The sequence below is a fragment of the Crocodylus porosus genome, unplaced genomic scaffold (genome assembly GCF_001723895.1).
Source record: "Crocodylus porosus isolate Cpor-Errol unplaced genomic scaffold, CroPor_comp1, whole genome shotgun sequence".
Taxonomy (NCBI): Eukaryota; Metazoa; Chordata; order Crocodylia; family Crocodylidae; genus Crocodylus; species Crocodylus porosus.
This window is the reverse complement of record NW_017728917.1, coordinates 151,997-167,328: the sequence shown is the minus strand read 5'-3', so window position 1 is coordinate 167,328 and position 15,332 is coordinate 151,997. Positions and strand designations below refer to the sequence as shown.

At 44.8% G+C, this 15,332-nt stretch overlaps 1 protein-coding gene across 1 annotated transcript in view; it reads right to left on the bottom strand.

Moving 5' to 3' along the window:
- Positions 1 to 15,332, bottom strand: part of FGD5 (FYVE, RhoGEF and PH domain containing 5) — a 145,906-nt gene that overhangs the window by 38,221 nt on the left and 92,353 nt on the right. Inside the window, exons 6-9 of the mRNA XM_019536536.1 lie at positions 13,685 to 13,836; positions 11,215 to 11,371; positions 4,519 to 4,606; positions 1,317 to 1,367 (exon numbers count right to left, since the gene is read on the bottom strand). Coding sequence (XP_019392081.1) covers positions 1,317 to 1,367; positions 4,519 to 4,606; positions 11,215 to 11,371; positions 13,685 to 13,836 — 448 coding nt within the window. The remainder of the gene's footprint in view (positions 1 to 1,316; positions 1,368 to 4,518; positions 4,607 to 11,214; positions 11,372 to 13,684; positions 13,837 to 15,332) is intronic.

Here is a 15,332-nt window from a genome sequence, read left to right as displayed (position 1 = left end):
GGTCGTTTGATCCCAGTACTCTTTCCTGCCATGGCAGGGGGTCAGACTTGATGATCTGCTCAGGTCCCTTCTGACCCTACTAACTATGAAAGCTTCCATGGGGAGCTCCCATTGCTATATGCACCTAATGCTGTAGGAAAATGATACTGAAAATCCTGATATGTTCTGGGCATCTGGATTTGTTCTTCATGTTGCACAAGTCGATTATGATGCTCTATTTCACAAGTGTGTTTGTGGTGGTCTGAGTTCAGGAATGAAAGAACACCGATAAGAGTTGTTCAGCCATTGTTGCTATTGAAAACACTCAGAACTATTGCAAAGCAATAGGGAGCTGGAAGTGCATGCTGAATAATATGCAAATAAACCCTCCCATTCACAGTTACTTGTGCTTTGGGAATGAGCCAAAAGGTGGGCACTCAGTTCTCTTACAGTGGCTGTGGTATGCCAAAGTGATAGGAACTCCCCAAAACTTAGCCTTTAGGCAATTACTCCATGTGCTTGTGAAAGAGCCAGGGACCCGCAGAGTTTTTTATTGTTAAAAACTGCATTATTATTGTTGTTGCTGTAGTAAATTACAGTCCTTTGTAGACCTTGAATTTTGGGAAGGTGGAGATGGTATCTCAAATCCACATCCAGCTCTCAGTCAAATTCTGTGTCTAGCCCCAGTGTGCTAAGACCAACCATTTCTGAGCACCATGAGTGTTTGAGACCTGGGTCAGTATCCAAATTCTGCAGCTCCTGCTTTACGTCAGTTATTCACAGATGGAGGAAGTGAAATAGGATGCAAACAGCAGCAGTGTGAGCTTCTTCTCTCTTGCCCTGGACATAACCTCAGATCTGGTTTGAAAAGTTATCTCCTCCTCTTTCCTCACAGTACTGAGAGGTGGGTCATGTTTCTCTGATATATGGAAATGACCAGCAGCTGAATTTGGATGTGAATTTCCATTCAGTGAGAAGGCCGTGCCCTTAATTGTTCCACATAAAAGTGGCAATATGGAATTTGGCTTTACAATGCACCTTTCACACTGTGGAGTCTGATCTCACTTGTGGTGTGTTGGTGTAGCTCTAGGGAGTTCATCTTGATTTGCAGTAACGTAACAGATGTGTCCAGCCCATGGTAGCTGAAGGTACTTTATGCTAAGCAACACAATATCACTCCGGTCAGTGTTATATCATATCCTAAGCCAGGTACAGGCAAAGAAAAGGTATGCTCCCTGCCCAAAGAGTTTATTTTGGAGATGTAATGAGATCTCTCATCTGACCCATCAGCTCAATGCTATGATAATTGGGGTTCTGCTTAACCCATTTCAAGTTACCTTGTGTGTTTTCATACTCTGCAGAGTCAGGACAAAGGTTATTCAAGTAATCTGTCGGAAACAATCAGAATACAGAGCATCCAGTCAGTTACAGGGAAATTAGAATATAGTCTCGACTAGATAAAACACAAACCCTACTTTCCTGTAAACCTCTATTCTTAAGGATCACCTATCTGGGTAGATTTAGCATTGTTCCAAATTTAAACTCATCCTCTGGACTGAGTTTTACTTAAAGAGTTTTGGTTTATTCAGATTTGAGAAGCAAAACCCAGCTTGGCAGGAGAAACCCATGTGGACTGAAATGGACTAAAATGTTTTCCTGCTCCTCAGCCAAGAGAAGCAGCTGAGCGTGATTCTGTTTGACTTAATAAATGGTCTCCTGATGGATTTCTTTTATTTTCACACAAGAATGAATAGTACTAGAAATGCTTACTGAGTCCTATGTAAGTGGGAACTGGAGTACATGGGGTTTGATCTTTCTGGAATGCCAGTATTCTAGATGCAGAGAAATTCAACAATTATTGCCGGAGCCAAATTCAAATTAAAAAATAGATTCAGTAAACTGTGTACAACAGGAAAGGTAGTTAAAGGCCAGTTTTGACATCCTTTACTTGGGCAAAGAATTCCATTCACTTCACCTAAGCTACCTGTGGGACTAAGGGTATGTCTCTCTTTTTTTCCACTACACTGTTATATGATTCTTATCACCTTATTATCTCAGTGCCTTTATTTATTGAACACCACTCCTGTAACTTTTTACTCTTCTGTTACCTCATCCAAGACCTACATTTTACTTCAGAGAAAAAGATCTATGGGATGGAAACCCAGTCCTTGCTTTGCCCCACATGTGTGACCTCACTTCTCCTATGTCCTCCCTCATCTCTGAAGTATACCCGGCTCTCTTCTGGATTTGGAAAGGATAAGAAAAGTCTGCTATTCGACTTTTCAGTTCACCATCTGAGGGCGCAGTATTTAGACTTTCCATTCTCAGATGCAGCCTCTGCACTTGGCTAGAGATATTTAACAAAGGTGGGCAACTCCTTTTGGTTATAAGTATGGTACACTAACTGGCAAGCAGTGAACAGATTAAATAGCCTTCCTTATCTGGCTAGAAACAGCAAGCAACGAACATAAGGACCTGTGTGTATTTTACCTGTCACACCTTCCAGAGAAAATGAATGCTGTCCTACCTGTCTTAGCATGGAAGTGAGGGGCTGTGCTTATATCCACAGATGGTTTTAGTCCAGGTACAAAAGTGTGGCAGTAGCTCATTAGAATGTCGACTTTGCAGTACTTGCACTAAACCTTGTGTCTGCACACAACAGCCATCTAGGGTGATTTCAACCCGTTGGTTTAATCAATTGGCTACAAAGAGTGGGGTGTCGACTACACTGATATGGCCAAATCCAATTTGGCCACTGATATGGCCAAATCCAATTCTGCCCAAGTGTGGAGCAGAAACCATAATCGCTGCTGCTGAAGTGGTTTGACTGTTTCACCTAACCCTCTGGCATAGTGCAGTTCCTCATATCTGGTAATTACCCCAATCCTCTTGGCCATGGTACTAGGCCTTAGGGGATTTATTGTACTAGAAGTGCCCATGGCAGTAAGGGGCAACATATCCATTCTCAGAATCAGTGCTGCTATGTGCATTCACAGGAACCACTGAAAGGACTAAGCAGGATAGCTAAATATCACATGCTGCTTATGTCCCTGGAAAGTCTATCTCACTTAGTATAGACACACCCAGAGAAGGAAGCAAGTCAGTCAAAAAATATCCTACTACTGGCATCCGGTGCTCGCTTGTGTCACTGTTACTAAAAAAACAGAAACAGCTGTGAAAAATGAGTTGCATCTTTGATCAAAGTGTTTGGAGTGAGATGAAACTGCTGCTAATCTATGCTGTGAATAAAACTTCAGATGATCCCTTTGTTCTGCTACATTTATAGGAGTCTGCTCTCTCATGTTATACTTTCCATCAGCTGTTGAATATAGGTGGGGTTTACTGCTTCCTTCTTAATGTCCCATCTTTCCCCACCCACACACATACATACCCAACACTGCTCAACACCGCTCTCCATCTTTATGTCTAATGAGAACTGGTTTCCTGTGGTCCCATCAGATGTACCGACTTCCTCTGTTGCTGCTAAATATTACATCTCACCACTTCCCTCCCTGTCCAGCTCTCCACCATTCCTTTGTATTAAGCCTATACTTCCTAATTTAATACCTTGTGCACTTTCCTTCCATAAGCCAGCTAGGTCTGCACCAGCAGGATGGAATGAATGGCCCAATCTCATGGGATGTTCTTGAAGATAAAGTTGAGTCCTGATGAGAGAGAGCCAGGTCCCTGGATAGTGGTGAGTGTAAAGGGGAAATGTCTTGCCCTATGGCGTTTTTCCAGAGCTCAAAGGTGTTAGTCCAGGTTTTTGTTTTGGTTCATCTCTAGGCTGAAGTCAATTAAATAAGGGGTAAGGCCTAAATTGTAAATAGAATCACATTTATGGGTTGACAGCAAGTGTCTGGACTCTTTTCCTTTCCTATCCATGAATATGAGTAAGGGTACAGTCGAGCCAATGGGTGCAAAAGGAACCTGCATCTTCTAGTAACACATCAATGCAATCTCACTGAAGAGTGGTGTTTCTTCCTTTCCCAGACACAGAACTGCCATTAGCCTCCAGAGGCTAGCACAGGTCTGTTGCTCTCTGCATCTCAATCCAATGTTTGTAGGTAAGGTCCGTCTCTATGGTTATGGCTGAGCATGCCCTGTCCACCTGTTCCTGCTGGCACACTCCAAACCGCTGAGCATGCCCTGTCCACCTGTTCCTGCTGGCACACTCCAAACCTGCATATATACCAGTGAGGCCATTCCAGGCCAGATACCCTTGAAATCTTGTAGTCTAGGATGTTGGAGAGCCCCTACTGGGGGTGACCCCAGACATCACCAGCACATTCTGGGTTTGCAGCATGTCAGTGGGACATGGAGTTGCTGCTGCTGCAGTGTAGATACACCCTATTAGTCCAACATATTTCCTATATCACCTATGAAAGAGACTGATGCTCCCTGAGGATTCTGGCCCCATGCTCCACCCCCATTTTTCCTTCTCTAGCTCTTGTCTGCCATCAGCATATAGCCCTAGTGCAATGCATGAAGGAGGGGCCTTCTCTGAAGCAAATGTGAGAGCATTTAAGCTTTACTGACCTGTGAGTAGCACCCGGTACTGGAATACACGCTGTACCACTTTCAAAAGCTGGTGTTTCATGCTCATGGGGCTGCTACCAGCATTCTGCTGTCCTCGAGAGAGGGGGAGAAATGCAAAAGATCAGTGATCTGCAGCCTGACCTGAATTCTGATCTCACTGGTCTGATGTGTCTCATAAAAATCTGCCATGCACCTGCCACCAAGCTGTTCCCCACTTGCCCACCCAGCTGATCTTTGAATCCAATTAATTCTTTATTGCTCTAAAGACCCACAAAAGGCACTGTCATTTAAGAATATTATTTACATGTAGCACCACAAAACAGTTCAGACTGAGAGGGAGAGAATGAGAGATATCACCAATGAAAATATTTAGGATGACATCCAAAGCAACCAGATCTCTATGAAGCTTGCTGAGCTCCCATGCCAGATTTTTGAATAAGAAGGTTATATTTTGATCCAAATCAAAACACCCCAGTGAGACTGGCTTAGGAATAGCTAGTTGCCTGAAGATTTTGGCCAGCTGTTATAGCAAAATGAGGGGACACAAGGATCTGATTTAACACGTCAGAAATGAGTAAATTTCTTTTCTTTCCATTTCCCTTCAAACTGTCTTTGTTGTGTATGGGTTTATGAAGGTTCAATCAAACTTAGACCTGTCACGTGACTACTATGTGGGTGTATCTACATGTTGCTCTATGGCGATGTAATGATGCGCTACGTGACACTGTATGGCATGCTACAGCAACAGTAATCACGTGTCTACACGTCATTGCCACCCACATCACTGTAACTGTGCGCTCCCTGGGTATAGTGAATTTACCTGTGCACCGTGTGTACAGCGCTGTAACCACCCATACTGCACCATGCTTTAGTACTTCCAAAAGAAAATGCTAAGGCATGGTGCCATAGCAACGTCACCATACAGCAACGTGTAGATGCACCCAGTGTTGTTTTTTGTTGCAAAGCCAAAATGAAACCACAACGCAGTGTAGAAAAATCCTGCCCATCTAGAAGCATCAGGAAATTTGGGGTTGCAGCATCTGAGAGAAATGGGGCAAAACTCGGCTGTTTTCCTTTCCCTGTCTGAATTCAAATCTAGCCGTTTTGTATGGCTTTAAGTTTCTTTGCATAAGTTTGTATATCTCTAGTAATAATCCAATGGCTTGTAAAGAAATATAGGGAAGAGGGAGAAAGTAACACTAACAGGAATATACGCTAATCATGGAAGTTGTACAGAAGAGAGTCCATTATCAGCCATTGCAGGTTATTACTATATTTGGCTTTGGACATGACATTTTTCATGTTCTAAATGTCCAAAATACCATCTATACAGTCACTTATTAAGCCTTGCAATACCTCTATGATGGGTTAAATATTGTCATCCTCAGAATGAGATACATAACTATGTTAATACAGCCTGTGCCCAAGGCTACAAGCTGAGCCAGTGGAAGGAACAGCAGTAGGCCTCTGGCTTCCTGCCACATAGTGCTGTGCCTGGGTCATAAGATGACACTGTCACTCCACACCAGTAAGTTATAGATATGTGGAACTGTACAGATGAAAAATGACGAAGGGTCAACCCTTCTGTTTAGCAAGGGGGGACATGGGAAAGGTTCAGCATATAGGTTGCTTGCTAGCCAGTCACTGCACCTTTTAACGTATGGGTTTTACTTGTACTTTAAGAATCCTTCCATTCATCAGCAAGTGTGTGTGTGGACGGGGCACGTCATTCACTGAAACAATGCAAACTCTGAAAAGAACCATGGATGCTCTGGGAAAATACAGACAGAGAGAGCTGAGGAGATATTCAGAACTGAGAAATAGATGTCGCTTTGCTTTTGACCAAGAAATACTGGTCGGATTCAAATCTAAGGCAAACCCAAATGTTCATAAAAACCATCTGGCACCAACGGACCATTCCATGGGTAGGGATAATTCAGGCTGACTTGACTGGAGGTAAAGAAATCGGATGTAATTGCACTCTCAGACCTCATTACCTAGGTACAGGCCTGTTTGGGGTTTTTTTGCAAAGAAGGTTTCTGGAATCTAAAGCTCTGAAAACTGCCAACAGCTGCACCAGCTTCAAAACTGAGGGGGAAAAAAATCCCTTTTTCCCTTTCTTTTCTTAGATGCACAATTAATTTTATGTTTATTTACTCCTCTTGTTACACAGTTGTTTGTGAGTAGGAGCCCAGGGAAAGTAAAAACACAGTGGGCTCCTGAGCTTAGATTTATGACTCAAATCAAAATCCCATTACATCTGATTGTAGCTGAACTGCAAAGCAACACGCTAAAGAAAAGTGTGAATGCCAGAGCCTTTATTTCTTTATACTATGCTCTCGGTTGCTTATCTGAGATGGGTCTGACCCTGCCTCCAGGAGAATGGAAGGAGATGGGAAAGAAGAGTGCAGTTCATTTGAAAAACACCAAAGGTAATTTGACAAGAAAAATGGAATGGGTTTATGCTCTAGGCATTGTAGATAAGAGTAAGAGCCCAATCCAGGTAGGCATTGAATAACTCCTGGTGTTGTTTGGATTAGAAGCCTCTCTGGATGGGGCGGGGGACCCCACACTCTGGAGTGATGACATGGAAGGACAGTCAAATTGAGATGTTCACGCTTCTTGGAATGGGATAACCAAGGTCCTGTGATGCACGACCGCTGGCGATACATATACTGTACTATGGAGGTTGCTATTCAATGTGTAGATCAAATTTGTCTTCCTTATTCATATGAGCAGCCCCACTTGGCTTCACTGGAAACAGGGTTTGACCCCCACATAATAATGAGGATTGGTTGAAAGTGATGGGGAGCATGGTGGCTGTCATGAAAAAGATGCATTTGCCAAGGGTCAGCACGGTGGAGTGAGAAATGCCAAACTTTCCCTATTCTTATGACAGGAGATAACAGCAGTTGCCATGAGGTACCTGTTAGCAAATGCTCTTGAAATGAATTATTATTATTATTATTAATATTTCAGACACCTTGCACAGAAAAACATGATCCATACCCCACGGAGCTGACATTCTAAATAACCTTTAAAGTACACTAACTCATTTATCCTCACAGCCTCCCTGTCAACCAAGTAAACATTGTTATTCCCCTTTTAAAAGTGAGAAAATGAAATACAGTGGCCCTTATTGATGAGCAAAGAAGGGTTTGGCTTGCCATCATGTTGGATCAATCAGTTTAGCTTAACAAAACTGAAAGCTCCATCAAGGCAGAGGTGAAGACACATAAGCTTGTCATGTTGGAGCTACTTTTAAAAGTTGCCAATTGTCATGGGTTCAGCTTCATAGTCAAACAGGGTTTTTCAATCATGTTGAACTCAATGAGCTAATACAACTGAGAAACACACTTGTTTTCTATGAACGGGTAAAGGACTTGCCCATAACCCCACAGTGCATTGGTGAGAGAGCTGGGAGTAGAACCTAAAATAACTGATTCCCAAAGTGCCCTTCTGTGAAGGCGTTTCTGCTCCTATTGCTTCCTTGTCACTATGCTCCCCTTAAGCACATGGTCTCCAACAGAAAAGTAGGAGGCGCAGAGAGCGGGTGGAAGCAGCAGAAGGAACTGTAAGAGGTTTTTCAAAACATTAGGAGTGCAGTTTTAATGGGAAGAAAAGCGAATGTGGTGGGAAAGGAAGAAAGAGATGGAGAGACAGACAGACAGAAACAAAAGGAAGAGATTATAATGGGGGGAATTACCATATCTCTGTAGTCAAAGGGCTTTGTTAATTAACAAAGGGAGAAAACGAAGGATTAGAATGATCCCTCCAATATAAACCTGCATGCTCGGGTGGGATGGGCTTCACCTCTCCCCCAAAGGTAAGCATGTGTTGTCTTTCAGGTTGGTTGATCTCCTCTGGCTGGCTTTAAACTAGGGTCATTGGGGGAAGGGGAGGATGAGGTCGGAGGGAGCCTTGGAGCATCAAACCAAGTGTTGCCCACAAGAACAGCCCATCCAAGACTGACGACAAGCATAAGAAATACCCAGGTAAGAGACAGGGGCCTGGATAGGGGCCCCTGGGATTAGGGGGGCGGTGCATACACCTTCAAGAGGCCTTAAATGCCTATACACTAATGCTTGTAGTATGGGGAACAAGTAGGAGGAACTTACCCTCCTGCTAGCAAACACAAATACAGATATAGCGGAGCTCACTGAAACGTGGTGGGATCTAACGCACGACTGAGCGGTGAACATCAAAGGCTACAGGCTGTACAGGAGGGACAGGACAGGGAGGAAAGGTGGGGGCGTGGCACTCTACATCAAAGAGCAATACACATCCTCAACAAACAGCACTGGGTCAGAGGAGGGGCACACTGAAGTGCTCTGGGTCAGAATACAAGGGGGTCGGGGGGAAAGGGACTTTGCGGTGGGGGTCTACTACAGACCACCCAAACAGGGGGAAGAGCTTGACCAGGAATTCTAAGGCCAGCTCATGGAGGCAGTTAAGTCAAAGGACGTGGTCATCATGGGTGACCTGAACTATCCGGACATCTGCTGGGAAGAGCAGTCAGCCAGGTCTGACTGCTCACGTAAGTTCCTAGCTGTGTTGCAGGACCTCCACCTAACCCAGGAGGTGCACAGTCTCACCAGGGGAAATGCCTTGTTGGACCTGGTCCTGGCCACAAGCGATGACCTGGTGAGGGGGCTGAGGGTGCTCGACCACCTGCGTGACAGTGATCATTGCCTGCTGGGATTCACCATCCAGTGCAGGGTGGCAAAGGCCTGCAGCAAGGCAGCAGCCCTGGACTTCAGGAGGGCAGATTTCACTGAGGTAAGGAAACTAGTTAGGGAGGCACTGAGGTCCTGGAGGGGAGGGGAGTTGGGAGTCCAGGAAGAGTGGTCATTCCTGAAGGAGACAATCCTCCAAGCCCAAAGGGTGACAATCCCAACACGGATCAAAGGGGGCAAGAGTGCTCAAAAGCCCCCATGGCTCACCAAAAGCATCCAGGAATGTCTTAAACCTAAAATGGAGGCGCACACCCAATGGAAAGGAGGGGCCATCACCAGGGAGGAGTATACCTCCATTGCTTGGGACTGTAGGGGGGCAGTCAGGAAGGCCAAGGTGGAGATGGAGCTGGGACTAGCTTCCCAGATCAAGGACGATAAGAAGTGCTTTTTTAAATACACAGGGGCAAAAAGAAGGTTCCGGGTAATGTGGGGCCTCTGCAAGACAGGCTAGGAAATCTGGTGGTTTCACCAGACGACAAAGCTATCCTATTTAACAATTTCTTTGCCTCCATTTTTCTAAGCAGGGACCAGGTCATCCCCCCCACCAGGATTCCTGGTGGTCCCAGGGGAGGTGCACCCAGGCCCAGGGTCAGTGAGGACCTAGTCAGGGAACTTGTGGAGGGACTGGATGTGTTCAAATCAGCAGGTCCTGATGATCTCCACCCCAGTGTGCTGAGGGAATTAGCAGAGGTCATTGCAGGACCCCTGGCATGGCTTTATGAGCACTCATGGTGCTCTGCCGAGGTGCCAGAGGACTGGAAAAGGGCCAATGTGGCCCCCATTTTCAAAAAAGGGAGGAAGGAGGACCCAGGAAATTATAGGCCTGTTAGTCTTACCTCGGTCCTGGGGAAGCTTTTTGAGAAAATTATCCAGGTGCACATCTGCAAGGGGCCAGCAGGGGAATGTATGCTTAGGGACAACCAACATGGGTTCATTTGAGGCAGGTCCTGTCAGACCAACCTGGTGGCCTTCTATGACCAGGTCACAAAATCCTTGGACCCAGGAGTCGTGGTGGATGTAGTCTTTCTGGACTTTAGGAAGGCCTTCGACACTGTCTCTCACCCCATTCTTGTTAAAAAATTAGGAGATTGTGGTGTTGACACCGACACAGTCAAATGGGTCGCCAACTGGCTGGAGGGCTGCACCCGGAGTGTGGTGGTGGATGGGTCATTTTCAACCCAGAGGGATGTGTGCAGTGGGGTCCCCCAGGGCTCGGTCCTCGGGCCCGCACTGTTCAACATCTTCATCAGCAACTTGGACAAGGGGGTGAAAAGCACCTTGTTCAAATTCGCTGATGACACTAAGTTGTGGGGAAAAGTGGGCACGCTAGAAAGAAGGGATGGACTACAATTGGATCTGGACAGGTTACAGGGGTGGGCAGATGAGAATAAGATGGGATTCAATACTGACAAGTGCAAGGTGATGCACCTGGGGAGGAAGAACCAGCAGCAGACCTACAGGCTGGGGAACCCCCTACTTGTCAGCACAACGGCAAGACCCTGGGGGTCTTTAAAAGGAGGCCAGACAGCCACCAAGCTGTGGTCGTTTGACCCCAGTACTCTCCTGCCATGGCAGGGGGTCAGACTTGATGATCTGCTCAGGTCCCTTCCAACCCTACCAACTATGAAACTACATATGGGAGTCAAAGATACTCATGTCTGTATGGACAAACACATGCATGAGCAAACACACTCTTATACACACCTGTGGTTGTGTGTGTGTACAAACATACTGGCATACATATGCACCCCTGGAAATATATTCATATGTGTATGCCCATATACACACAGAGATATGTCCCTCTAGGTGAACCTCCAGAGTGTGTTTTAAGACCTATCACTTAGATTCTTCCCCTATACCCAACCTGGATGCTGGTGGAGTTGCAGACAGGAATATCTTTGAGAAAGCAATGCAGTGCAACCATAAATTAATGTGAGGAAAGGACCAAAACAGACCTTACCTCAAACTTCTGGATGACACTAGCCAGCTGGGAAGATTTAAGGCAGGTTTCATCCAGCAAAGCCAAATTCCGATCAAACTGCATAATGTATGCTGTGTGGTGGTTGAACCTTGATTCTCTGGAGAGAAAAATGTCAGCCACCTTCTGGTGTTCCTCCCTGAAGCCACATAAAGAGAAGAACAAGAAATAAATAACAAAAAAGCCCCACTGGTTACACAAATTCTATTCATCAGCCCCATAACAGGGAATGATATTGCAAGCGCTCAGCTACAGCCTGGGTTTAACTGGCAGGAAATGAGGAACTGCACTGAAGTGCTGGCCATCAGCTTGAGCCGCTAAAGAATGGCCCTTCTCTGATGCTTGTCCCTTCACTATAAGTGCACCTATTGCAGAAAAACCTTCATTTTGGCAGAATATCTTCCTTGGGGGAGATGGCTCACATTTCTCTAAGCAAATTTTCCAGTTCTTCCAGAGAGAATGAGGATCTTTGTTTTGGGTTCTGGCATTAGTGGGAGAAAAGCTACATCCTCATATCCTTTTCGTGTACAGCTCCTTTCCCACCCTGACCCCTGCCATCTCAGGACTGCCATTCCACTCCTGTCTACTCAGCACCCAACAGTGCAGCATTTAACTATTACCAAAGAGAAATCCCTAGCAGGAAGTGAGCCAGTCCATACCCAAGGCTGCAAAGACACTGCTGCGCATTGCAGAATTGCCTCTGAGTAAAGTCCATAGGCATGTCCAGGCAAGGGATTGTGGTAATGGGCCAAGAGAGTTGCTTTGGGAGTTTCAGGATGGTAAGAGAATACAGCAATGAGAATATAGCCTGGGGAGTAACAGCTAGAGCCGGAGTTGGCTATGGGGCTGTGGGGCTTGTAGTACTCGGAGCTAAAGTCAATGCCCATTTTCACTGACCGTGCATTTTGTACCCCAGTAGCATCATTGCAAGCTAGGAAGACTGGGAACAGGCAGCTTGTGATTTGTTATCTAGTATCTTCACTTCCAGAATAGCTCTAACAATTCACTGTCATTTCTAATGATCCTTTGGCAAACAGAAACCAACACACAATGCCTCTGTTCGTTATGTGCTCTGATTTGTAATTGTAAGGCTGATCAGGGCTGCCGTGCTGTGAATGCAGGATAACTATGGTAGGCACCCTGTTGCGAAAAGCTGAAGTAAAGTGAGCCTTAAATGAGAACGACTGCTGATTGGCTGGAATATAGTGGGGGTGGGGCTAGGGAGCTATACTTGCCCCAGCTTTGAATGAGTCAGAATAGCCTGGGATTTGGGGCTTAGTAGAGGTCTGCTCTGGCTCTTTGGGACACACATGGGGGCTGGGGTGTTAGCATGGATTAGGCAGAGATTTCTCTCAGTTATTTGAGACACCAGTTTGAGGCTGGCAGAGGCCTGACCAGCTTAGAAAATATACTCCATCTCTGAAGACCTAGGTAGAGCTTGGTTCTACTGTGGACAGATTTAGTCCATTTAGGGAAGCCCCAGTTTAGGCAAAGGTCCTTAGCAGCCTTGGAAGCTTCTGTTTTAACCTTGGAAATTCAGCCAAGGCAAAGTCTTATCCTCATTGTGTCAGGGGCTCCCTTTCCCTTTAGCTGAAAACTATATTGTTAGAAAGCTGCTCTGGGAATCTCTGTATCTTAAGTTAATTCAGTTTTCATGGCATCTAAAACTGGGGAAAAACCTTTCTTTCTTTTTTTTGTGAGTGTTTTGGAGGATTCTCTCCCTCCCCCCTTTTCCATCTGTGTGGCGGCTGAGTCTGTGGCTCACTTTTCATCCATACTCTTCCGCTTTTTGACAATCATTTAGAGATCTTGATCACTTTGAGTCCCAGGGTGCTAGGCACGGTAGAAACAGATCGGAAATGACAGTGCACGTGAGCCGGGAGTTACACACATCTATCAAGGAGGTTACTTGGAAGTTCTGGGATGTACACAATGGTTTGTTACTGTACAGCTGCTTGGAAACTTTGAGATGCTTGTATTTGGAGTGGGGGATACAAAAGCAGTATGTGAACATTTCAGATATGAGAATAAAATATTTTTCCCAAACCTACCGTATCTCTGCAAGCTTAGCGCTCCTCATACAGCATACTTGTTAAAGAGGCTTAGCTTGTTCTCCTTCCAGAAGTGTGGTGGCTGAGTAGTTAAGGCATCTTGCTATACCTCTGTTGGTATGAGTTTAAACCCTGCCTTGGGTTTATGGCAAAGGCCACTTCCAACTATAAATGAGTACTTGATCACATGGGCTGGGGAGTCAAAGAGTACTGGATGTGATGCTGGCTATAGAAAGTGGTGTGCCTTAAACATACAAGTTCAATGGGCCATTCAGTTTGCGTAGACATCTTCTTCTGATGGACTCTTAACCTTCCTGAAAGTACTACACAGACAAGGAGAAGCAAAGTGTTTTCAAACTTCTGAGGATGAGCTGAAGCCATCAAGCCAGGCAATCACTTACCAGTTGAGGACTCTCTCTTCCAGCTCCCCCAGGATCTCCTGGTGCAGCATATAGATTTCAGGGAGCTCACTCAAGCCTTGCTTCAGCTTCGCTTCCTTCTCCTCACTTTCATCCTCATCCCCAAGCACTTTCAAGACTGCCTCATAGAAATCCTGTGAAGAGACATACAGAGTCCAAGGCAAGAGAGAATCTTTAGTTTTTATAATCAATCTTGAAATTCCAAAAATTCATTTATAAAGAGCCAAGAAACCTTCTAGGGAGCACAGGATGCACCACAAATATGGATGTCATGACTGAAAGGGGAGTAGAGCACAGGATACATTTTCTTCCATCCACTTGTTTCACAGTTACTGTTACCTTCAGGTTAAAGGGCATAGAACTGCCAATCCCAGGAGATACTAAAAAATGTTTAGTTGTCTTCTTAAAAAAAGCCCAATAAAATAAAATAAAATAAAATAAAATAATAATTTGAGTTTCTTTGCATTTACTTTCTGGTTTATGAACTTTTTGAGAGTACTTGGGTCACATTTTCATGCATTTCCCAGACTTAAAGTTAAAAAGAAAAACAAAAGCCCTGATTTTCACATCACTCCATGAATCCAGCTGCTGGGCCTTTATGGAAAACCTGAAATATCTTGTGGGTTCTGATAAGATATCAAGAACTGGTGTCACTGAATCCAGTTCCATACTTATAGAAGGAAGAGTGAGGAGGGGGTAATATAAATTCAGCTTCAAAAACAGGCATTTCCAATACAGAATTCAATGCAACTGAGTTCTGTTACAATATATTTGGAAAGTGCCTTTCATCCCAATATGTTTTATTAATTATATGCCCACAGGAATAATTTTCCCTAGTAGTGAAAAGCAGGCACCTCCAGTGTGGAATATGCAGATATTTAACAGTGTGCAGCAAATTATCCAGCAGTTTAGGACTAAGTGAAAAATTACCCATCCAACTGATACTATTAGAGGAATTTACAGCAGGTCTCAGATGGGAAGATAGTCAAAGACTAGGGCTAGCAAACTTATTCTTGCAACTCATGGTATAGGATCAGTTAGAGCCATCTTTTGAACTCCAGACACCAAAACACCAGACATTCAGAGTCTATTTAGAAAACAAAGACAGCACAATATAATAGTCTTAGTACCTGTTCCTATAGTCTCATTATGACATATCACTCATCATAATTAGCCTTGACTTAATGGTAATTGCTACCAACATCAGGCTACAAAATGTGTACATTCCTGAAATGCCATCATGACACTAAATACAACAGAATGAATTAGATGAAAGAAATCAGTGAGATTGGTATCTTTTATTTTTCATGAAAAGCAGTGAAGTCCATATGTTACACTGATGGAAATATAATGAAAATATAACTCACATGACATATGGGAACCCAAATTTAAGTCAGGGGTGGGCAATTATTTGGGCTGCAGGGCCACTTAAGGAGTTTTGGTGAGCTGTTGCAGGTAAGGGGTGGGGGGTGCTGACCCAGCCTGGTGCAGCACGAGGGGCAGGATGGGGAAAGACGGGGGCAATTGATCCTATCTGACCATGGGTCCGTTCACCCTGCACCCACTGCTGGTTCCACGGGCAGAGACATGGCTGCCCCCTGGCCCTCCACTGTCATTGCCTCGCCATCTC